A 26,541-nucleotide genomic window follows, 5' to 3' on the forward strand; every position below is an offset into this window, starting at 1 on the left:
AAGCGGATTTGTTCATTTTTCCAGTAGTCCATGGTACATTCAATATTCTTTACCGACACCACAATTCAAATACATCGATTCTTCTGTGTTCTTCTTTATTCATTGTCCAGCTCTCACATGATATGAAGCAATTGAAAATACCATGGCTTGGATCAGGCATAGCTTAGTCTTCAAAGTGACATCTTTACTCTTTAACGCTTTAAAGAGGTCTTTTGCAGCAGATTTTTCCAATGCAATATGTCATTTGATTTCCTGACTGCTGCTTCCATGGGCATTGATTGTAGATCCAAGTAAAATGAAATCCTTGACAACTTCAATCTTTTCTCTGTTTCTCATGATGTTGCTTATTGTTCCAGTTGTGAGGACCTCTGCTCTAGCAACCACTAATATACTTTCTATTTCTATTAATTTGTCTATTCTAGATATTTCATATAAGTTGAATTGTACAATATGTGGTCCTTTGTGACTTATTTCATTAGTATAATGTTTTCAAGGTTCATCCATGTTTTAGCATGTATGCTGTAGCATGTATCAGCATATTATTCATGTGTGTTGAATAATATTCCATTGTATGGTATAAAAAAAAAAAAAAACTGCCATCGAGTCAGATCCAACCCATAGTGGTCCCTCCTTGGGTTTCCTAGGTGGTATTACTACAGAAGTAGATTGCCCAATCTTCCTTCTGAGGAGTGGCTGGTGGGTTTGAATCACTAGCCTTCCGGTTAGCAGTCAAATCCTTAGGCACTATGCCACCAGAGCTACTTTTGTATGGTATAGTGTAGTCACTTATTTATCTGTTCATCAGTTGGTGGACATTTAGGTTGTTTCTTGATCCTGGCTATTATGAATAATGCTATATGAACATTTTGTATGCTTTCATTTCTCTGGAGTACATAACTAGGAGTGGAATTATTGAGTTATATGGTAATTCTATTTTTAACCATTTGAGGAACTGCCAAACTATTTTCCAAAGGGGCTATATCATTTAACATTCTCACTAGCAGAGTATGAAAGTTCCAATTTCTTTATATCCTTGCCAACACTTGTTATCTTGTCTTCTTTTATTACAGCCATCCTAGTAGGTGTGAAGTGGTATCTCATTGTGGTTTTGATTTGCATTTTCCTGATGGTTAATAATGTTGAGCAACTTTTCATTTGTTTATTGATCATTAAATATCTTCTTTGGAGCATTATCAATTCAAATACTTTGCCAATTACTTAATAGGGTTATTTGTTTTTTATTATTAAGTTGCAGTAAGTTATAGATGTTGTTGTTGCTGTTGTTATGTACTGTCGAGTCGGACTCGACTCATAGTGACCCCTCCTTGGGTTTCTGAGACAGTATCACTATGGAAGTAGCTTGCCCCATCTTCCTTCCGAGGAGTGGCTGGTGGGTTTGAACCACCAGGCTTCTGGTTAGCAGTCAAGTGCCTTATAGATAGAAATCATTTATTAGATATATGATTTTCAGTATTTTTCTCCCATTCTGTGTGTTGTCTTTCACTTTATTGATGGTGTTCTTTGATGTATAAAAGTTTTTAATTTTTATGATGCCCAGTTTATCTAGTTTTTTCTTATGTTGCTTGTGCTTTTGGTGTTATATCTAAGAAACTATTGCCAAATCCAAGATCATGAAAATTTGCACCTAAGCTTTCTTCTAACCATTTTATTCTTCCATTTAGGTATTTTGATACATTTTGAGTTAATATTTGTATATGGTGTGAGGTAGGGGTCCAACTTCATTCCTTTGCAACTAGATGTCAACTTGTCCCAAGACTATTTGTTGAAAAGGCCATTTTTCCCCCATTGAATTGTCTTGGCATCCTGTCAAATCAATTGACTGTAAAATTAAAGGTTTATTTTATACTTGCAATTCCATTTCATTGATATATATGTCTATTCTTGTGGCAGTAAAGTATATTGTTCTAGACCACTAAGTTCATAGTAATTTGTTATGCAGCATAGAAAACTAATTCAGATTTTGCTGTCTGGAAGTAAGGTGCTAGTGTAACTCATACCTGAAAACGTGAGAGTGGCTTTGGAACTGTACTGTGGGCAGAAGCTAGAAGGATTTTGAGGCACATGATAGAAAAGTCTAAATTGCCTTCAGCAGACTTACCTGAAATTTGGAATTTAAGTATGCTGAGGTGAGGGCTCAAAAGGAAGTGAGAAATTGTTATTAAAAACTGGAGGGGGAATCCTTGTTATATAGTGGCAGAAAGTGTAGCATAATTGTCTCCTATATATGGAAAGGAACCCTGGTGGTGCAGAGGTTAAGCACTGGACTGCTAACTAAAAGGTCAGCAATTCAAACCCACTAGCCACTCTGTAGCAGAAAGATGTGACACTCTGCTTCCTTAAAGATTTACAGCCTTGGACATCCTGTGGGACAGTTCTGCTCTGTACTATAGGACCACTGAGTCAGAATCAACTCAACAGCAATGGGTTTGGTGGTTTGTTTTTTTTTTTCCTTTAGTTATGTTTGGAAAGCAAAACTTGTAGATGATCAACTGGGATGTATCACTAAGGAGATTCCCAAGCAAAGTGTTGAAGGTGTCACTTGGTTTTTTGTTGCTGCTTATAGTAAAATGTGACAAAAAAACAAACCAAACTCGTTGCCAACAAGTCAACTCCGACTCATAGCAACCCCTCTGGGTTTCTGAGGTCGTATCTCTACGGAAGTAGATTGCCCAGTCTTCCTTCTGAAAATGTGACAAGAGAAATAAATTGAGGCAAGAACTATTAAATAAGAGGGAATTAGGGTATTTTGAAAATGCTCAGCCTCTTCAGATGGCAAAGACACTAAAATTATCTAAAATTTCAGAAATATCAGAAGTCAGAGAATTCAGTCACACAAAGGGTCCTTTAAAGCGTTTAAGATTGTGCCTCACAGATTTTCTCAAATCAGAGATCCTCTAGGAAGCTTAAGGAGTTACCCCTCAACCATCTCAGCAGGAGACCAAGATAGACTAGGGATCATAAAGAAACATCTAAGTAGGTGAAGGGCTTAAGGCACAAAATTTAAGGAGGAACAACATTTCAGGATCCTGCAAGTGCAGGGTCATCACCTCATGGTTAAGTGCCTCCTTCAATTTTGCTCCAGAGTGCTTCAAAGGTCTGACATTAGTCCAGGCCCTGTGAGTGGCCCAGTGAAATGTGTATGCTGCATACATTAATAAAAAGAGAGATAAATCTGTCAGAAATATTAATGGGTGGTGAATATAGGTGAGAGGGGCTATACAAGTGTTCACTGAATTAGTCTTTCAACTTTTCTGAGGTTTGAATATTTTCAAAATGAAAAAACGGGAGAGGATAAAAAAAAAAAAAAAGAAGTGACAAGGGTCATGTGGGCTGTAGGAAGAGATTTTTCTTTTTTGAGGTGGTGGGTGCTGTTGAACACCAGACAAAATAAGAGTGGCGCTTCCTTTCGCGGTACCCAGGATGGTTTAGGAAAGTCTCATCTTCATTTTCCCCACAGTTTAGCAATTTGGAAATGGGATTTCACTCTCTGCGGAGGGCCAGGTCTCCGCCATTGCCTAGTCCTTAGTCGACCTCGCAGCCCAGAGGGTCTCCCTCGAGCTCTGGGGCTGGGCCCAGCGGCCCCCGAGTGCTTTGCGGAGACACAGGACCTTGGCCGTGCGCGGGCGCCCGGGCCCTCAGGAGACGCGCGCGGAGCGGGCGGGCCTGACGCGCCGCTGCGCTGGCTCTCGCTCTCCCCCCGGAACCGGAGTCCAGCGAGGCTGCTCCCCGCGCCTCGGAAAGGCAGCGGACCCCGCTGCAGCCGCCGCCCTATGGCGAGGCTACGGGATTGCCTGCCCCGCCTGATGGTCACGATCCGGTCCCTACTCTTCTGGTCCTTGATCTACTGCTACTGCGGACTCTGCGTCTCCATCAACCTGCTCAAACTTTTATGGAGCATCGGCATGGGACCAGTGCAGACCTTCCAGCGGGTCGCCAGGGAACACCCACCCGCGTGCTTGAACGACCCTTCCTTGGGCACCCACTGCTACGTGAGGATCAAGGTGAAGGCCGGCGCGGGCCTGGCGGGAACGGGAGGGAACGTGACGGCCCAGCGAGCGGAGAAAGCCGAAGCGGCTTCTTCCATGATGCCCGCGGTTCAGCGTTCTCTGGTGTCCCCGGAACTCGCAGGGCGCGCGGCGCGGCCGGGGCGATGACAAGGGGAGCCAGCAGAGGCGAGATCTGGCGGGAATGGGGCCGGGTCTGTGGGTTTATGTTCATTCACTCTCTTTCGTGTGTGTGTGTGTGTGTGTGTGTGTGTTGTGAAAAGACACAGAGAGACAGAGACTGACAAACCCCAATCCGTTTTGAAGGCTCCTTAGTTTATAAATGTAGGATTTTTCCTAATCAAGGTCCTCTTATATTACTGTCTCCTGTTCCTCCGCCACAGCAACCCAGAATAATTCTCCCTTTCCTACTATAAGGGGAAGCTGCCTCCTATCACCTTTTTGCCCTTTAGAACTCAGATCAACTGTAGGGAATTTTTCCTCATGGTGCCCTACTGTCTCAGGAGGCTGCCCTTGCCCAAATTTTAGGGATCAAAACAGTAAACAGAGTGAGTCATTGGAAAGTATGAGTTTATTCCAATCAGCAGAATGGAGAATTCCCGGATGACCTAGGCAGCAAAACAAATAAACAACAACAACAAAATAACTGAATGCGTATGTTTGTGGGGAGGGAAGTAGACTAATAAAGTCAGGGACCAATGGAATGGAATAAAAAGTAAATGTCAGCCGTGCATTCAGACTCTAAATTGTCCATGCTTCCTCACAGCCCAACCTGGTGAAAGGAAATAGCCCCCTTAAGATGCACCCTACAATCTGACTCACAGGTAAAAACTAGCCTCACATGAGGAGTTACTTACTTTGCCAAGTCCTGATTCCTATTAGGAGCTAAATTTCCCAGCAGCTGGAGTTCAGAGGGACAACGGACACTTCTTTCTTGTCCTTATTAGGCCTGGGGTTGATGTGAAAATTGAATGAATCAAAATTTGTAAAACAACTTAGGACAGTGCTTGGGGCATAAAGTATATGTTAACGAAATTGTACACCTATAGCTCTTAACCCTCCAAAACTCACTGAACCGCCAATAAAAGGAATTATTGTACTTCTAGGAAGGCATTGTGCAGTTGAGGGCAGAGGCAGATTTGTTATCTTGGGTCAACCCGAAAAAGGAAAGTAGTGTTAAGAATTGTCTGCAGTTCCTCACAGCTTTTTTTTCTGACTCTGGCCGCCTAGAGAGCTTCCCCAGAGACTTAGAATGAAAGAATCGTCTGTTAGTTAGACCACGATGGGGATTCTGGTTCCAGCCCTGCTCCCAGCCATCTCCATGACTTGTATTACCATCTTGGCGCCTCAGTTTATAAATCTGTAAACTGATGGGGTTGGATTAGACGACTTTAAAATTCTTCCGGAGTCCCTGGGTGGTGCAAACAGGTAATGTACTCAGCTGCTAACAAAGGTTGGTAGTTTCAGTCTACCCAAAGGTGCCTTGGAAGGCCTGGTGATCTATCTACATTGAAAACACAATGGAGTACAGTTCTACTCTGAATCACATGGGGTCATCAGGAGTTGGAATCACAACAGTATGGTTAAGATTCTTTTACATCTGAAAAGCCAACTGTTTGGGTCCCCTGATATAAAATGAGGAGCTCTGGTGGTGTAGTGCCTAAGGCATTTGACTGCTAACCAGAAGGCTGAAAGTTCAAACCCACCAGCCACTCCTCAGAAGGAAGATTGGGCAATCTACTTCCATAATGATACCACCTTGGAAACCCAAGGAGGAGTTGCCCTGAGTTGGATCAGACTCGATGACAGTGAGTTTGGGGTTTTTGGGTATAAAACCAATCTCTATGCTCAGTTTTTGGTTCTTAGTTTTTTCTTAGATTTCTTTCTTTCTTTCTGAGTTTTTATTTTTCTTTCTTGCTATTTTACCACTTTCTTCTCTTTAGTTTATGTCATATTTGCTAAATTCCTGTCTCCTCCTGACACTTTCTGTTTTCTTTGGGCAATGTTGACACCCACATGCAGAATGAAGTCTTGAGCACTCAGGGCATTCTGCTGCTAGGAGCAGACATTAACAAGACAAGAGGAGCAAGCAGCAGGGGGAACAGTACATGCAACACTCAACTTAAAATAATGTGGGAAGGAGAGACCTAAAAATAAGGAAAGGAGGTGTGAATTATATAAATGATGGCACAGCTCTTGATGGGCAAGCTGAGAAAAGTACATGACTAGGAGGTAAACCTGGCAGGAATATAAATTCAGATTGGAATTACTTACATGTCCTACAGAATTTGAGTGAGATGAAATATGACGCATCAGTAAGATGAAAGACACAAATTGTGACATTGCTCCACAAGCTCATAATGGATAAATTGACCTTGTAGGAGAACAAGAAGGAAAGGGAAGGGAATGCACAGAAACGTGACTCTGTCCTTTTACCATATAGATAAATCATGGGTTTATTTATTTTTGAAAATTACTAATACCTATATTATTTCTTCATGTTAAAAATAATGCAAGTCATTATTTTTTAATAAAATGAAAATACTATTTTGATAGCCAACTCAAAATATCACTAAAATTTCATGTCCTTTATTTTCTACTGCAGGATTCAGGATTAAGATTTCATTATGTTGCTGCTGGAGAAAGAGGCAAACCACTTATGCTGCTGCTTCATGGATTCCCAGAATTCTGGTAATGCTTGTAAATTAACTTTTTCCTTTGCAGTAAAGACTTGCCTTACAGTATCATTTTCTAGTAATGATTTTTGACAGGCCCTACCCTATGATCATTGCTCAAAGTAGTCATTCCTGAATATTCCTGAATCATAGGAATGGTCTTCCGTGTCTAAAGATAGCTACCTGCTACCATGCTAACTCATACTTTTTGAGGATTTACAGAATTATCTTTAATGTTTTAAATTTCTGAAAGTCAGTTAGAAAATAGTGTTCCTAGAGTACTACCTGTGGACAAAATAGAACACTGGATAGAGAAGGAGGTTTCAAAGAAACAAAGGCATGGTCCTGTTATCAGGAAACTTTTGATGGGGCAAGGAGAGAAGTGGACTCATGGATACTGAAAGATGAACGATTTCCTAACACATAGCCCCAGGCTCAGATGAATGCAGAACAAAATAAGGACCTAAATATTTCACAATAGAAGAAAATCTACAGCCAAAAATACAGTTGCTAGAGGAAAATGATCTGTTTTCCTTTGAATTCCTACAAGGTCAAATAAGGTCAGATGAAAGCAGCACAGGATTAACTGTGTTTTGTTTTGTTTTGTTAAATGAACGTCTTTAAAAGAGATATTACATATCATGGTAGCAAAATGAAAACTTTTTGATGGCATAGGGCTGTTATCTTTAGATGATTCATAATGTAAATGAGTCAAGAAATGGATGAAAAGAAAGTCATTCTCTGAATCAACGTAAGGGTAGAATATGTAGTATCTTGAAAGGTCCAGGATACCAACCAGTAGAATTTTCCCTTTCCATCTCTCATGATAACCTAGAATTTCACATGGATTCCTCATCTCCCTTAGTGTTTTAAAGATTTTGTGTCATCCAAAGTCCTGATTTAAAATGCAGCTAGCTCTGAAGAGGGTATTACCCTCAGACACTTAAGTTAATGCTTTATGAGTGAAAGAGATCTTATGAATAAACACGTTGAGGATGAGAAGTATTGGGCATTGGAGAAAAGAATGGAGGATGGCCAAGATCCATCGACTTCATAATTTTTCCGAGCAAGAAGACTATGGATGCCTCTTCCTAAGAAGATTTTCCTTTCATGAAGTTGTTTCCTCTGAATTTACCTACGTACATAATTCATTTTCATGCTAAACTTTGATCTATTCTTCCATTCTGGAGACAAGTAAATTAGGTGGTAGATAAAGCTCAGCCCAGTGCATTTCAAGAATATGTGTGTGGACTCACCAGTGGAGCATATGACATGATTAGCTCACAATACAATGGTAGTCTGAAGCATTAGTCAACTCTGCCTAGAAGATAATGGATAGTGAATTCTGGCTCAGGCACCTACTTGCTGCAGCATCCTACACAATCATCAACAGTAATCTTGTAGAGTTGCTGTAAATATAAAGAGAGATTAAACAAGCAAAAGGCTTCTTAGGTGGTCCCAAGCAAATACTCAATAGATGTTCATTTTTCTCCTTCATTCCCTTCTGTTCACTCATTGTGAAGATCCATATGCCAGATAATCATATCCTGATTCTGGATGACAGTGATGTTGATTATAGGTAACATTTACTGATCATTTACTGTGTGCCAGGTCTCCTCCAGGTATTTCACAAATATCATCTCATTTAAATCTCATAGCAAAATTGGCAGTGCCAAAAATGTGCACCTCATACTTGAAATGTAGGGTTGACCACTGCTGCTTGTCCTATATATAGAAATGATAATGCTCTGATAACATACACGTACCATTTTTCTTCAAATTTCACAGGTTATAGGAATAGCCAGGAGGGTGGTCAAAGCAGCCAACAATTTAAGAATATCATACTTTAATATTTTAAATAATCACCCTAATAAAATGTATGAACTGAATGTAGGGATGGTATTTAACTTTTTAAAAAGATTTAAAAGCTAGTCTCTCCACCGCACATCAACCCCAATACTTATCTATGCTCATTTTCTTCCTGGAACTTCACCTGTTTACATGTGGAATAATATAAGTGAAGATGAAAATAAACTTACAACCACTTGTTAATTATTTTAAGGAGTCCCCAAGAATGGCAGTGATATCCATTTAATAAAGGGCAGTCGATGATCTCTGTCAAATTGGAAGAAATGATACTTTTACATGGAATTGTCCCCATTATTTGTTCCTCATGAGAGCCCTTTCACAAAATAGAAATTGCTAGTGATTCCTGTACATGTTCTAGAATGTGCAGTGGATGGGTGAAACTAGGAGTGTCACACCACTAGTCCTGGACATTAGACCCATTTGTTCCAGTAAAGTCAAGTCTTGGATGTGTCCAAAAGAGAACTGGTCCTTGTGAAGAAGAGGAAAGTTTTAAAAATACTCCTATAGATGTTTTCATTCTGCCATAGATTAGGAAAGATATGCAGATGTTAGGAGTAAGTCCCTTTTATTCATCATCTCTACCCATTTATTATTCCTGTAAGAGCCTTGCTTTAATTAAACAATAAGAGGGTAACTTGGTTACTCCAATAGACTAGATGGAATTCACTAAATTTGCTGGTCATTAATCAGAAAATACCTGATTGTTCAGGGAAGGTACTTATGGTAGTTAAGTGTATGTGTCAACTTGGCTGGGCATGGTTGAGTGGCTGGGAAGCTGGATGTAGTTATTCCCCATGGTAAGACTGGTAATTAACTCCATGATGGAATCTATTGGAGCAGCTGAGTAGTTGCTTTAGGGATGTGGTCTGCTTCCAGTATATAAGAAGCAACTTTAAGGAAGGTCTCCAGCTTTTTGGCACGCTTGAACCCTACATGTAGCCAAGTTGTTGTTCAGCAGTCTGCCATGTCCTGCCGATCTCGGGATTTTTTTTCTAGGCTTGAATTAATGGCCTGCCATGTGGTTTGGTAATATTGGGACTGTGCCTTTTCACTTGTTGACCTTGGGTTTGTCAGCCACAGCAGTCAGCTGCTGCCTGAGTGAAAAAAGCCTCTAGCTTCAGTGGGCTGGGAGCAAGAGGCAGAGCTGAAGCCCAAGGTCGAGGGGCTTTCATCCAGCCCCTAGAACCTGGCACTTTGAACTTGGATTTCTAGCCTCTGAAGTTGTAAGAGAATAAACTCCTGTTTGTTCAAGCCATCCCGTTTGTGGTATATTGCTGTCAATGTCACCAGAACAGTCCTAAAGCAACACATGGAGATTGTTGTTAGCTGCTGTTGACTCCACTCCTACTCATGGTGACCTTTTATACAACAGGAGCTCTGGTAGCATAGTGGCTAAGGCACTTGACTGCTAACCAGAAGGCTGGCGGTTCAAACCCACCAGCCACTCCTCGGAAGGAAGATGGGGCAATCTACTTCCGTAGTGATACTGCCTCGGAAACCCAAGGAGGGGTCACTGTGAGTCGGGTCCGACTTGATGGCACATAACAACAACAACAACAACATGAAATGTTGCCAGGTCCTGGATCATCCTCACAGTCACTATCTTGTCCAAATCCATCATTGCAGGTACTATGCCAATCTATCATACCAAAGGGTCTCCCATGCCCTCATTGGTCCTCTACTTCACCTAACATGATGTCTCCTCCATTGACTGATCCTCCTGATGACATGTCCAAAGCAAGCAAGTCAGACCGTTTTTTGTTATGATCCATAAGGTCTTTCGTTGGCTAATTTTTAGAAGTAGATCACTAGGCTTTTCTTCCTACTATGACTCAGTCTGAAAGATCATTGAAAGTGTCCACTATGGTTTACCTGCTGGTATTTGAAATATCAATGGCATAGCTTCCAGCATCCCAGGAACGTATAAGCCATCATAGTATGACAAACTGACAGATGGGTGGTGGACATGGAGATAACTGGCAATCAAAACACTTCTGGTTGAGTATGTTGTTGTTGTTGTGTGCCGTCAAGTCAGCCCTGACTCATAGCGACCCCTCCTTGGGTTTCCAAGGCAGTATCACTACGGAAGTAGGATTGCCCAACCTTCCTTCCGAGGAGTGGCTGGTGGGTTTGAACCGCCAGCCGTCTGGTTAGCAGGCAAGTCCCTTAGCCACTGTTGAGTACAGCACACACTAAAGCAAGACTTCTGTTTTTCTTTCCAATAAAATTAACACTCCATTATGGGGTCTAGTCAAGTCCTTTCAGCGAATAAATCAATCCAAATCTTAAAAAGTTTAAGACAAAATTGTTTTGAAGAAGCTACTTCAAGTCTCTCTTGGGCTTCTCTTTCTCTTTTACATTTTTCATTTTTGCCTTTCTCTTGAATTTCTCTATACTTCTTTTTTTTTTTATTATTTTTTTTTCATTTTATAAAGCCCATTTCAAATGATTTTAAATTTACATTATAAATATGTTATTCAACTTTTTCCTAAATGTTCTTGAAATTATAAGCTTGTTTGTCCGTCACGTGGGTCCAAAATATTTGATACAATGAAAACAAAATTATCAAAATTGTAATATATGTGAAAGTGCTTTTTAGGCAGAAAAGCACCCTACACATATCATCACCACCTAAGAATAGCTGTAGAGAAATGATCGCTTTGATATATTCCAATCGATGTTACACAGAAACAGCAAAATCCCAGGACTTCTTTCTTTTAAAGGAAACCTCAAACAAGATTCACATTTATGAGATTTTTAGCTACGTTAGACCAAAATAAGGCTCTTTGTCAAAAGATCCTTTTTCTCCCACTCTCTCGCCACTTGGATTTGAATTCCTTTTTAAAATACTTTGAGCTGATGCACGCAATTTCTTTGAGTTGTCTTTATCACCAGCTGCATGGAATACACGCATCATCAGCATGCATCATCACTCAAGTGTTCAGGCAAGTGAGGGCTTGCTATATCCACAGCTGAGTGCAGAGGCCGATGACTAGGGCTTTTTCTGTGTTGTGAAGAGGAGAGGACATTCTACATTTTAAAGTGGCTGGCTGGTAAAACCAAGAGTACTCCTTCTGTTAAGAGCAATAACTGGAAAGGAGGTCATTTCCTTTTCAGTGTCCTTTGCTATTTAAAGCTACACACACGCAAAAAAGGCAAGTTGTATGAAAATAGCTAGTTTTGTTTATTTATATCAGTAGAGGTTACTGATTTTGTAATTTGTTTCATTCCTTATCAAGAGGATTGTTTCTGTTTCATTCATATGAATACCATGCCTATTAGTTTTTTTCCTTTCTCTTTAGAGTTAACGTGTAAATCAAATATGCTTTATTTATGAACTCTAGGAAAATGACATTAAAATTTTTTTTTTATTTTTTAAGATAATAATTGCCCTATTTCTTAGACACTGTTAGCAGATTGCTGATCTCTATTCATTATTGAGTTTAATTTTAAGGCAATTAAATTATTCATAAGATAATGAAATATGCAGATACTATGTTTACATGATCCCTAAAATGATTTTAAATGTAAAATGTCGCATGATTCTTCATATTATTTGGTTGTCAGTGTGTCAAAATTTGATATGGGACAAGAGTCTTTTATCTTATTGAACAACTGGCTCTTAATTCTAGCACTATCATTATTCAGGGCTTTGTTTTGTTTGTTGTTTCACTTTATTCAATGAATATTGTGCATCTACATGAGCTAGGTAGTCTGCCAATAAAGAGTTTATGTACAAGTTCAAGAGTACAAAAGGGGTCCACCTAATCTGGCTTTTAAGGGCAGGTTCCCAGGAAGTCTCCTGGAAGAGGAGATGCCCAATGTGAGAAGCTGATTGAGGGGTAGGCGACAGGGGAGTGGTAGGGAGAGATGATGTTTCAGACAGAAAAAAAATCATACGAACAAAGTCATTACAGGAAAAAAATAATACCTGTGTGCATTTACTACAAGCGGCTTAGTGCTACAGAAGCAGCATAGTATAAACTCAGGTCAGACTAGCTAGGTTTGAGTCCTGGTTCTGTTATTTGCTAACTTGTAACCTTCAGCATGTTAATTAACCTCTGTGCCTCTGTTTCTTCATCTATAAAGCAAGGAAAATAATAATGCATACTTCATAGGATTGGTTTGAAGAGCAAACTTTACCATACGTGAAACATTTAGAATTGTGCTTAGCACGTAGTAAGAATGATATGTTGTTGCTAGATGCCCCCAAGTTGTTTTCAACTCATAGCAACCCTGTATACAAGAGAACAAAACACTGCCCAGTCCCGTGCCATCCTCACAATTGTTGCTGTGCTTGAGCCCATTGTTGCAGCCACTATGTCATTCCATCTCACTGAGATGTTAGCTGTTATTATGATGATGACAGAGACTGTAAAGTAATCAGACTAGAATAGTCAGTCTTGGCAGTTTTGCCTGCCAGTTTAAGGAGCTTGGGCTTCATTGTAAGTAATAAAAAGTCAAAACCCACTGGGATGGCTAAGATTTGTTATAAAAAAAAAAAAAAAAAAAAAAAAAAAAAAAAAAAAAAAAAAAAAAAAAAAATTAAGAAACTAAAAAAAAAAACAGGAAATAACAAATGTTGATGAGAACATTGGGAAACTGGAAACTTTATCCACTGCTGGTGGGAATGGTACATCTGCTGTGGAAAATTGTGTGGTGATTCCTCAAAAAGCTAAAATTAGAACTAACATATTACACAGTAATTCCACTCTTAGGTATATACTCAAAAGACTTGAAAGTAGACTCAAAAAGAGACTTGTACACCAGTGTTCATTACAGCTGTTTTCACAGTAGCCAAAAGTTGATCAACAGATGAATGCATAAGCAAAATGTGGTATAGACATACAATGGAATACTGAGCCTGTAGGAGAAATGAAGTCTTGATACATGCTGCAGTAGGGATAGAACTTGAAGACATTATGCTGAGCAAAATAAGTCAATCACAAAAAGACAAATATTGTGTGACTGAAGTCATATAAAAAGATAAAACAAGGCAAATGTATAGAGACCAAAGTTACCAGGAACAGGAGAGGGAAAAGGGGGATCAATGGTGATGGGAAAATTGCATTGGTTAAGAGTAGGTTTGCACAGCCAATTATTGTAATTGCTGTCAATAAGTTGTATACGTGTAAAAAGTTGAATTGGCAAAAGTTGTGTGATAGATATACTTATATAAAAAAAAAAAAAAGTAGCTGGCAAGGCTACTTATGTACAACCAAATGCCTCACAGGATTTGATTCCTTGGTTTGGAGGTTTAGGGCCACAGCTCCATGGCACATACCAGTTAATTGGCCTAATAACATGTTTAGTGCTTCTGTTCATTGCATAGAGTGCTGGGGTCTTAAAAACTTGCAAGTGGTCATCCAACAGTTCAGGTGTTCACCTGAAACAACAGAAGAAGAAGGAGAGTCAGGAATAGGAGGGGATAGGGGATGTGTGGTTAGTTGTCTCCATGAACAACTGCCTTCTTTGCCATGAGATTAAAAGAACTGGATGGTGTCCGACTATCATTACTGAACATTTTGATCGAAGATTCCATAGAAGAATCCTGATCAAAAGGGAAGAAATGCAAAATAGAATTTCAAATTCTCATAGTTTCTAGACTTTTCGGAGTCATGGAGGGTGGATGAACCCCTAAAACTATTGCCCTCAGATAATCCTTAAATCAAAAATATCCCTGAAATCTTAAAACCAAGCAATAGTTTAGCTTAACTAGTAAAAAAGGTCAGCCTTGGGCATTATGCTCTTTTAAGGACTATCTATATGGGATCAAATTGACAACAGCAATTAGGAAGATTAGGCAGGAACCTTAGGGGGCAGTGAGTTTATGTTAATGAGGGAGGCACGACTCAGAAAAGGAGGGTGAATGGTTGCACAACTTGAAGACGATAATTAATGTCACTAAATTGTACAAGTAGAAACTTGAATTCATACATGTTTTGCTATGTGTATTCTCAAGAACAACAAATTAATAAAAATTTAAAGAAATAAGAAAAGGTTTTAAGCAGGTAAATTACACAAGTGAGTTGTGTTTTTGCTCTGGTTTTGGTGAAAACAAGAGTTCCGAGCAATGAAACGGACACAGACCAATTAATAGATTGCTGCATTAATGGAGGTCTGAATTAACATAATTATAGTAGAGATGGACAGGAGGAGTGATTACATAAATTTTTAAGAGGTTAAACCTGCAGAACTTTATTGATTGGCTATGAAGGATTATAAAGAGAGAAGAGGGGCTTGAGTTATATAGACATAATTCAAAATTTTAAGTAAGTCTAGTGAGAAAATAATAAAACCATCTGAGTTGCCATATGAGTACCTCTAAGGAAATAATGTGCTTCACAAGTTTGTTACAACTGCAGATAACATTAACAAGATTCCTATGGCCTAGCCAAAAAAGATTTTGTTTATTAACATATTCAACTCCATCTTAATTAGCAATGCTTTCACAGCTTTTCATTAATTATTGATATCTTAGTAATAGATCAGAAATTCTGTATCCATTCATAATTTCAAATGTGTCTAACACCTTTCCTGATAATCTGTTGATGTAAAGTACTTGACTTGTTTCATTGATTTTATTGCTTTTTGTCCCTTCAGATTGCAGGGCTCCTCTCACTACTGGTTTATAATCTTACATCACTGTTTGCTTACCTATTGCACTTCAAAAGTATTTTCAGATAATGATCTCCCATTTGGTATGTGTCAGATAATTTTACACTGTGCTTTCATGAACAGATGTGTGTGCAGTTGCCTTTTTAAAAAATGCATATTTTGAGTTCTGTAACATAGTGAGTCACTTGGAAAATCATGTCTTTTTTTTTTTATATTTGTTACCCAAAATGAATTTTCTTATTTGAAGAAGAAAATCTTCTGGATCTCTGTGTGGATTTAAGTGGGCATGGTCAGGCCCGGCTGGAGGTATGGTCTGGCCTAGCTAGGCGTCCGGTTGGCTCCAGCACTGTGCCCATTCTGATTGGTCCGTGTGTGTATAATTTAGTTTGTTAAATATTTTTAATATCACTCTTGCTTGTACTCATGGTTTAGTATCTTCTCCACTGAAGAATTTTGGCTTTAGCAAGCAGAGGTTTATCTTAAACCACTGTGTTGTTGAATTAGGTGATAATTAAAAACAAAACAAAAATCAGATGTTTTCGTCCGAAGAAAGCTATTATTACAAATAACATTGACCCCTGTTTGACAGTGGAGTAAAGTTAGTAAAACCTGCTTTTTTTTTAGAGAAATAAAATGTCAGCTAGTAAATTTTTCAGTCAAAGAACCAAATGGGTCTGCATTGAAGAAGCATTTCACTCATGTTATTCCACCAAAGTACTAGATTAGATAAGCATTCAGATGTTTTGGTAAAATTCTCAAGCTCATCTTCCCTCTCACTTTAATTTTTTAAACTTTATAATCTATTTATTGTGTCTAGAAATCCAGCTGTGAAATAACTCACTGCACACAGTATTAATCCCTGATAGCTATAAGCATCATTTAAGAAAATCTTGGAAAACTGACTCATTAAAGACATAATAAGGATATTGGTTTTAGCGTCTGATGTTTTGTAGTTCCTCTAAAAACCAACCCTTTGTTACACCCTACTAGAACTAGTTAAAAAAAAAAATCATAAATAAAGTATTTCCCCATTATGGGGATTGCAATCAATGTCGTGAAAAAAAAATGTGTATAAACTGTTGTATGGAAAATGAATTTGCTCTGTAAACTTTCAACCAAAGCACAATAAAAAATAAAATAATAATAATAATAATAATAAAAGGATAGCATTTTCCAGGGCTAAAGCTCAGAAGGCAAGAAGAGATCGCAAAGAAGGATGAATGGAAAGGATAAACATAGGCAGGAAGTGGGAAGAGTGACATTGTGGAGATTGCAGTCAATGTCACAAAACAAAGTGTATATGAACTACTGAGTGAAACACCAATCTCATCTATAAACTTTCACTCAAATCACAATACAAAGTTAAAAAGAAAAAAAAAATTCTTCCTTCCCAAATAGATAGATCCCTTCTTTCCTGCTTATATACATCTATATAATCTTTCTCAAAATAAGGAGCTTATAATTTTCTGTTCAGAAAATTTATAATGTTACTCTTTGTACTAGGCACTATGGTATTTTTAATATTTCTTTTTTCCTGCAGGTATTCTTGGCGTCACCAATTGAGGGAATTTAAAAGTGAATATCGAGTTGTAGCACTGGATTTGAGAGGTTATGGAGAAACAGATGCTCCCATTCATCAAGAGAGTTATAAATTGGACTGTCTCATTACAGATATAAAGGATATTTTAGATTCTTTAGGTAGGTTAGTTTTTTTAAAAAAAACAGTATTCTTTTTAAGGGGTTAACATTCAACAAATTATGTATGCATAACTTCATTTCTTGGGAGAAGGTATGTTCCATCTTCCTTAGCTGGTATCTGGGGCCTGTCACCATGGTTTCTGGTATATAGCCAGAAATATTTATACAGGGAATTCAGAATAATGCATCCAGTATTGTTATTCAGTCCACCAGCCAAGAATGACTTCCAAACTTTTTTAAAAAGAAAAATAGACCTCATGACTGCTTATTCTTTTCAGAACTAATTCTTGAAAATCTGATTTTTGCATGCAGAAAAAAAAATTTCTTCAGAACCTATACCTAAATATTCATTTAGAAATGTTATAAGATACAGAATTACTTGCAATATCTCTTTTGTGTTTATCAATTAATGCCACAATAACATTGTGTAACTAACAACCACAAACTCAGTATAATATGACAATAAGCATTTTTTCCTCCTCATGGATCTGCAGGTTAACTGGGGATTGGCTAATATAGGCTGAACTCCACTAAGTGGCTTTGCTTCAGATCTAGCTGGGATTGGCTTCTTCTTGTGCATTGGGCTGGAATCCAAGCTAAGAAGGAGTAGCTGTATGAGGAATGATCCTCTCATGGCAACGGCAGAAGAGGCAAAAGGGTGAACCCAGCTGCACGAGCATATTTCAAGTTTCTGCTATTTGCTAAATAAAGCAAGTTATATGGCCAAGCCCAAAGTCAAGTCATGTATCCAACATGAGACCAAAGCCAATCACATGGCAAAGCCTAACGTTAAAAGGACAGCAAAGTCGACTCCTTCTTATGGCGATGGGGAAGAGAGAAGCAGTAAATACTTTTTCAATCTAATCTACATTCCCTTTGACTGAAACTCAGTTGCTACTGTAGATATGTTAATAGAACTAATACAGTGAGAAACATCACAAATTAAAGGCCCTTTCTACAATAATAAGAGCATAAATAAAGCCATCATTTTAAAAGGAGAAAAATTGATGGAGTCGGAATGTAGTGTTGTCATTTAGTCTGATTACAGTAAAATAGCCTCAGAGACTCTGATTTACAATAGCCATATTTTCATTCAGACTTTGTGATAATACAGCAGATCTGCCCTATATTTGTCATCATGTAATTTTCTAGATAAATCAATACATAAATAAGACATTTTTCTATATGTGTGTGCATGTGAGGAGGTAGTACAGTGGTGGGGTGTTTGGGCTACTAATACTTATTTTATAGTAATTTTAAGTGTTCTAGAAGTAAATTACAAATGAATCTTATCCATCTATTCAAAGGAAATGCTGTAGCAATATCCGTTAAGCAATATTTTAACCTAATTCAAATTACCACATGATTATATGAACTGAAACTTATATATAATTAATGTTACAATCAAGACTTTCCATAATTCCATTTGACTTCACAGTTCCAAATTAGTGAGGTTTTACTGTGTTGAGTTGTAACATTGGATTGACGAAGTGAAGGAGTAAATAAATCCTTACAATAAAGATTTACAAATTAAACATAAATGGGATATTTATGTTTTTACTGTAACTAGAAATTTCTCAGTATTCCAAAAAGATTCCTGAAAGAGATTCTGAATCTGTATGTCTAGAGTGGATCTAGAGCATCTAAATTTTCTAAATAGATTCAGAAGTGTAATTATTTTATGTGAGGTAATGATGCACCCACCTGTTTCCCTTCACTAATGTCAACATTTATTTCTCAATTACAGGGTATAACAAATGTGTTCTTATTGGCCATGACTGGGGGGGCATGATTGCTTGGCTAATTGCCATCTGTTATCCTGAAATGGTGATGAAACTTATTGTTATTAATTTTCCTCATCCAAATGTATTTACAGGTGAGTTTTAAGTTTTCATTAAAATATCTGCGCTAAAGCAGCAATTCAAATCTGACAGGGATTAGAAAGGCAAAATTTGGTTAACATAATCTTTTAAAAATTAAATGACTAACGTGGCTATGTCAGATATCTAGGCTTGAAATCTTCCTGAAGAGTCTATGAAAATTTAGCTTCATGTTGGCTTGCATAATTGTATTCCTTTCTAGAAAATATTTTGATATTAAGTTGGAGAGAGATAAAAGGGGAGAAAAGGCAGGGACATTACTTTGACAGTAATGAATCTTGATAGTAATGAATCTTGATGACCTAGAAATAAATTATCCTGCCTGACTGCTTTGGTTATCAGGACTGGCAGTATTCTTTAAAGCAGCCATTCTCAAACATTTTGGTCTCAGGACTCATTTATACTCAAAAAATATCAAAGTTTATATGCCTATGGGGGTTATATCTATCAATATTCATTACATGGGGAATTAAAACAGACATTTAAAGTATTTACGTATAAATTCATTTAAAAATAACAACAATAAATCTACTACATGTTAATATGTTGTTGTTGTTGTTATGTGCCATGGAGTCGGACTCGCCTCATAGTGACCCCTCCTTAGGTTTCCGAGGCAGTATCACTACGAAAGTAGATTGTCCCATCTTCCTTCCGAAGAGTTACTGGTGGGTTTGAACTGCCAGCCCTCTGGTTAGCAGTCCAGTGCCTTAGGCACTATGCTACCAGAGCTCCCACGTGTTAATATAGATAACATATTTTTAATAAAAATAACTGTCTTCCAAAACAAAATTTTAGTGAAGAAAGTGTTATTGTTTTACATTTTGCAAATCTCTTAAATTTTTGACTTCATAGAAGATGGGATTCTCATGTTTGTTTCTGCATTCAATCTGTTACAATATGTTGTTTGGATTGAAGTACAGGTAGTCCTTGAATTATGATGTATTCAAGTTGCAATGAACTGCACTTACCACCATCCATTTCTTAAAATTATTTGGGATTTTTTAATGTATGGAAATATTAAAATATATCTGTAAGTTTGTATGTAATGTTTCCAACTCCCAAAGACAAATACACATCAGATTTATAAAGATATTGATAATAAAAGACACTAATAATGAAAGCTAAAAAAAAAAATGAGATATGTGACTTACATCAGAACTGACTTATGACAGAATCATCTGGCAAATGGAACCCCGTTGCTAAATCAGGGACTGCCTGCATCTAAAGAAATCTGGTCTCACAGAGATACACAGTTGGAAAAGAGGAGTATTTTAATAGCCTTTTCAGATAAATATGGATTTCTTCTGTACTATTACACCAAACTCAAATATTGGTGGTTTCTTAAAGAATCTTAAATAGATTCTTAAAAAGAACTTAAAGTTCTTAAATATTTCTTAAAGATGTGGGATCTGAATTCATATAAATGTACTTTATATACTCTGTTACATTAAAATCTGTTGGTCTCTCTAGCACTTTGAATTTATTTTTTACTATGCATGATTTTGTATTATCATGTATTAGAAGATATTGGTTAATCAAGTTATGCAAATCTTCCAAATATTGACATATTACATCTTAAAATATTAAAAAATCACATACATTAGGATAGGATCATCTCAATCTCATAAGAAAAGCATCAAGCTCACAGTAGCAAATGCAAGTTTTCCAAAATTCTAATTTTCACTTAAAAGCTTGAACTTTATCACTGGCAACAAATACTGTCGGTTGTTTTCCTTGAAGTGATAGACTCACTTTGTTCATTTTCAAGATAATATCAACCAAATACCCATTTCCGAATGATGATAGTTTGGTCAATTAAAAATGATGTTCCGTAAAAAAAGCAGCTAGTAATTCACCAATTCGAACAGTTTCAGAAGTGCTTTTCCTGAAGACAATTATTGTATTTGGATGGGTACTTTCTACTTTATCACAAATAATTTTAAAAGTACACTCAAAGGTAGAGATTTTATAAAATTAATCATTTTTGCTACTTCATCGTGGACCTTCATAAGTGAAGCTGGCACTTTAATCACTCACTCACTCACTCACTCTGGTTATTTATTTACTCTGAGAGTGTGGTGGTGAAGAATACCATGACAACTAGTATTGTTTGTCATGGCCTTGATTTGTCTGAAGGGACCAGTGGTTTTGTCCACTGTTGCTTTTGTACCTTTAGTGCAAAATGTCAACACAGTGAAACAGGCAAATAATGTCTGTATTGTTATGAAGTAATTTTGACTTCCAGGATCCTTTGAAATGATTTGGGGATTCCAGAGGGGTCTGCATGAATTACACTTTGAGAACTTCTGCTTTAAAGGAAATTTATGTATTTTGGGACTCTTTCATTGGGTCCATAGATATTTATTATGGTTATGTCCTCTTGTTCAATTGATCCTTTAATCATTATATAATGTACTTCCTTGTCTCTTATGGTGGTTTTTGTCTTAAAGTCAATTTTATCAGAAATTAACATTGCTACTCCTGCTCTTTTATAATTGCCATTTGCTTGATATGTCTTTTTCCAACCTTTAATTTTTAGTCTGTATTTGTTTGTCTCTAAGGTGTGTCTCTTGTAGACAACATATTGATGGGTTATGTTTTCTTATCCAGTGTGCAACACTCCATCTCTGGAGTGGTGCATCTAATGCATTGATATTCATTGTAATTATCGACAAGTATGAATTTGTTGCTGTCATTTTGCTATGTGCTTTTTTGTAGTGTTCCTGATTTCTTTGTTCCATATAATTTTCTGTGCTGAGGGTGTTTTCTTTGTGAATTGTGTTATCACTTCCTTCATTGTTATTGTTTTATTATTTGCTAAATATTTGTGCTTGTCCTCTTTTTTATTTTGATGTGAAGGTTTATCATTTTTCTTTGAAGTTACCCTGTGATTTATAATTTTCTTCCCAAGTTTAGAATAGTCTATTCTATCTTGCAATGGTCTTGACTTCCCTACCATTTAGAAGTTCTGTAACTACACAATTGTTTCCCTCTTTTTGGTTTGTAGTTGTCTTCATTTGTCAATTGATGTCTCTGGTTCCCTGTTTACAATCTTGTAGGCTTATTTAGTTTGGATACTTCCATAACTGGGTTTGTTTCTGGGTTATGTCATGTGTGTTAATGGTCAGTTTGCTGTTGTTGGTTCTCTGTCCAAAGGACTCCCTCTAGCATCTCTTGTAAGGTTGGTCTGGTTTTAACAAATTCCCTTAATTTGTGCTCATCTGGAAATGTCCTAATTTCACCATCATATTCAAGGGACAGTTTTGCGGGGTATATAATTCTTGGTTGGAAATTTTTTTCTTTCAGGGTTTTAAATATACCATCCCATTGTCTTCTCACTTGCATGGTTTCTGCTGGGAAACCAGAGCTTAGTCTTATTGGTTGCCCCTTGTAGGTAACTTTTTGTTTTTCTCATGCTGCTTTCAAGATTCTTTGTCTTTGGTTTTGATGAGTTTGATGATGATATGTCTCGGTGATTTTCTTTTTGAGTTTATTCTGTTTGGGGTTTGTTGGATTTCTTGAATGGATATATTCTCATTTTTCATCATACCAGGAAAATTCTCTTCCAATAGAATCTTCTACATTTTTTTCTGTGATTTTATTTGTGTCTTCCTGTTTTGGATTTCCGATTACGTGTAGGTTATTCCTTTTGATGGTATCCTACATGAACCTTAGGCTTTCTCCATTTTGTTTTGATCTTTTTTCTGACTGATACCTTTCCAAAGAAGTATTAATGTATCACTAATTCAGTCTTCCATTGATTCAATTCTACTCCTTTGCCCATTCAATGTCTTATCTATTTCTGAAAATTTAGTATTAATCTTCTGGATTTCTATCTGGAGATTTTGTATACTTTCTAAGTTTTCATTTCTTTTGTCATTTTGTTCTTGTATTGTCTTTCAAAATTGTTCTAGGGTTTTCTCTGTGTTTTCCTCAATTTTGTCAGTGTTTTCCTTGATCTGTCTCTCAGTCCATTGAAGGCACCTAAATATAATTCTTTTGAACTCCTTATCAGGAAGTTCTAATGCTGCTTCTTCCTCAGGAATGTGTTCTGGGTCTGTATCCTAGTCCCTTGTTTCCCCTGCTTTATCTTGCTTCTTTGTGTGGACTGTGATGCTCTGTTTTCTCTGAGACATTGTGATGTTTCTGTGGTTATACTTAATTGGTGATTGTATGTTGGAGTGAGTTGCCAAAAATTTTCATTTTCTTTTGTTTGTTTGGATGTTGTGGTGGTTTATTTTGTGTGTCGACTTGGCTGGGCCTGGTTGAGTGCTGTGCAACTGAATGTAGTTATTCCCCATGGTGCGACTGGTAATTAACTCCATGGTGGAATCTATCAGACCAGCTGAGTCACTGCTTTGGGTATATGGTCTGCTTTCCATATATAAGAAACAGCCTTGGGAATGGTTTCTAGCTATGGCACACTTGAACCCTGCATGTAGCTGTGTCATTGTTCAGCAGCCTGCCATGTTCTGCCAACCTTGGGACTTTCAATGGACTTGAATTAGTGGCCTGCCATGTGGTTTGGTAACACTGGGACTGTGCCTTTTTACTTATCAACCTTGGGCTTGTCAGCCTCAGCAGCCAGCAGCTAAGTGAAGAAAAACCTCTAGCTCCAGTGTGCTGAGAGCAGGAGGAGGAGCTGAACCCCAAGGTTGAGGGACTTTCACCTAGCCCCTAGAGCCTGGCACTTTGGACTTGGACTTAAAGTCTCCAAACTGTAAGAGAATAAACTCCTGTTTGTTCAAGCCATCCCATTGGTGGTATATTCTTGTCACAGCGGCACTAGGTACCAGAATAGATGTTATCTAAGTAAGCAAGGTATTGTGCTTCTCTATTCACTAGTTGGCAGCACTCTTAAGAACCAACTCTTGTTCTTAATTGCAAGCTGGATTCAGAAGAGGACATGAAACGAAGGATATCATTGCTGATATCAGATGGTTCTTGGTTGAAGCAAATAATACCACTCACTACCTGTCTCCTTTCTCGTTGTCAGCCTCCCATATGTCCCTGACATCCTTGGCAAACGGAGCCTATTCTTAGGTCCCTGGAATCCAAATGAGAATGCTGTCACTTTAAATATCCCAAATGGCTACCACTTGTCTTTTTAGCATTTTTTTGAGAAACTGCCATACCATTGTCCATAGTGGTTGTACCATTTTACAGTTCCACCAGCAACCAACTCTTGTTCTTACCTGTTTGTGTGTATGTGTGTGTGTGTGTGTGTTAAATCAATGCCATTTTCACCAGGGTAGGATGGTATCTCATTGTAGTTTTGATATGCATCTCTCTAATAGCTGCTGTGCAAAGATTTGGTGTTAGAAAATCAAAAGGGAAAAACATACAAGGTGTTTCTCAAGCTGAAAGAGCTGAAGAAAAAAATTCAAGCCTCAAGTTGCAATATTGAAGGAGTCTCTGTGCAAAATATTAAATGATGCCAGAAGCATCAAAAGAAGATGGAAGGAATACACAGAGTCACTGTGCAAAAAAGAATTGGTTGATGTTCAACCATTTCAGGAGGCATATGATCAAGAACCAATGGTACTGAAGGAAGAAGTACAAGCTGCAGTGAGGGAATAGGCAAAAAGCAAGGCTCCAGGAATTGACAGAATACCCATTAAGATGTTTCAACCAATGGATGCAGTGCTAGAGGTACTTATTCATCTATGCCAAGTAATTTGGAAGATGGCTATCTAGCCAACTGACAAGAAGAGATCCATATATGTACCTATTCCAAAGAAAGGTGATCCAACAGAAAGTGGAAATTATCGAACAATATCATTAATATCACATGTAAATGGAATTTTGCTAAAGATAATTCAAGAACATTTGTAGCAGCATATTGACAGGGAACTTCAAGAATTGCAAGCTGGATTCAGAAGAGGACATGAAACGAAGGATATCATTGCTGATATCAGATGGTTCTTGGTTGAAAGCAAATAATACCAGAAAGATGTTTACTTGTGTTTTATTGACTGTGCAAAAGCTTTTGATTGTATGGATCATAACAAATTATGGATAACCCTGAGAGGAATAAGAATTCCAGCACACTTAATTGTGCTCATGAGGAACCTGTACACAGACAAGGAAGTTGTTGTTCAAATAGAACAAGGTGATAGTGCATGGTTTAAAATCAGGAAGAATGTACATCAGGGTTGTATCTTTTTACCATACTTATTCAATGTGTATACTGAGCAAATAACCTGAGAAGCTGGACTATATGAAGAAGAATGTGGCATCAGGATTGGAGGAAAACCCATTAACAACCTGTGATATGCAGATGACATAACTTTGCTTGCTGAAAGTGAGGACGACTTGAAGCGCTTACTGATGAAGATCAAAGACTACATCTGCAGTATGGATTACACTTCAACATAAAGAAAACAAAAATCCTCACAACTGGCCCAATAAGCAGCATCACGATAAATGGAGGAAAGATTGAATTTGTCAAATATTTCATTTTACTTGATCCATAATCAACACCCACAGAAGCAGCAGTCAAGAAATCAGACATCACTTTTCACTGGGCAAATCTGCTGCAAAAGACCTCTTTAAAGTGCTGAAGAGCAAAGATGTCTCCTTGAAGACTAAGGTACTCCTAACCCAAGCCATGGTATTTTCAGTTGCCTCATAAGTATGTGAAAGGTGGGCAGTGAATAAGGAAGACTGAAGAAGAGTTGATGCTTTTAAATTATGGTGTTGGCAAAGAATACAGAAAATACTGTGGACCCACCAGTCACTTCTCGGAAGGAAGGTTGGGCAATCTATTTCTGTGGTGATACCACCTCAGAAACCTAAGGAGGGGTCGCTATGAGTCAAGTTCCACTAGAAGGCACATAACAACAACAACAACAGCCAGAAGAATGAATAAATCTATCCTGGAGGAAGTGTAGCTAGAATGCTCCTTGGAAGTGAGAATGGCCAAACTTCATCTCAGCTACTTTGGTCATGTTGTCAGAAGAGTCCATTCCCTGGAGAAGAATATCATGTTTGGTAAAGTGGAGGGTCAGTGTAAAAGGAGAAGATCCTCAACAAGATGGATTGACACAGTGGTTGCAAGGATGGGCTCAAGTATAACAAGGATTGTGATGGTGGTGCATGACCAGGCAGTGTTTCATTCTGCTGTACATAGGGTTGCTATGAGTCAGAGCCAGCATGATGGCATTTAAGAACAACATGAACTAATGACCACCACTCATCTGTCAGTTTGTCATACTGTGGTGGCTTGTGTATTGCTGTGATACTGAAAACTATGCCACCAGTATTTCAAATACCAGCAGGGTTACCCGTAGTGGACAGGTTCCTACAGTAGAGTTATCTACTGATAACTCTAAGGGAAGGTGTTCTCTCTCTATGGCCCCTAGTTCAAGGAGGTTCCCAGAGTGCAGGGACCCTGAATTCAAAGGATACATCTGCTCCTGGCTCATCTTTCATGGGGGTAGTAGTCCCTTCTACTTTTGCTCCTTTGTTTAATCTCTTTTATAGCTCAAAAGGGATTGACTCAAGATACAACCTAATCTTATAGATTGTATCCTGCTTCATTAACATAACTTCCTCTAATCCTGTCTCTTTAACATCATAGAAATAAGGATTTATAACACATTGTTGTTGTTAAGTGCTGTCAAGTCGTTTCCGACTCATAGTGACCCCATGCACAGCAGAACGAAACACTGCCCGATCCCACGCCAGCCCCACAATCCCTGCTATACTTGAGCCCATCATTGCAGCCACCATGTCAATCCATCTCATTGAAGGCCTCCCCCTCTTTCGCCGACC

The 26,541-nt window shown here is 37.9% G+C and overlaps 1 protein-coding gene across 1 annotated transcript in view; it reads left to right on the forward strand.

Annotated features, from left to right (window-relative positions):
• Positions 1-3,791: 3,791 nt before the first annotated feature.
• Positions 3,792-26,541, forward strand: part of EPHX4 (epoxide hydrolase 4) — a 43,304-nt gene continuing 20,554 nt past the window's right edge. The window contains exons 1-4 of the mRNA XM_007936046.2: positions 3,792-4,022; positions 6,631-6,716; positions 16,728-16,885; positions 18,633-18,761. Of these exons, the coding sequence (XP_007934237.1) occupies positions 3,792-4,022; positions 6,631-6,716; positions 16,728-16,885; positions 18,633-18,761 (604 nt within the window). The remainder of the gene's footprint in view (positions 4,023-6,630; positions 6,717-16,727; positions 16,886-18,632; positions 18,762-26,541) is intronic.

This window comes from Orycteropus afer, unplaced genomic scaffold, assembly GCF_000298275.1.
Source record: "Orycteropus afer afer isolate SDZICR_OR568_19922 unplaced genomic scaffold, OryAfe1.0 scaffold00033, whole genome shotgun sequence".
Taxonomy (NCBI): domain Eukaryota; kingdom Metazoa; phylum Chordata; class Mammalia; order Tubulidentata; family Orycteropodidae; genus Orycteropus; species Orycteropus afer.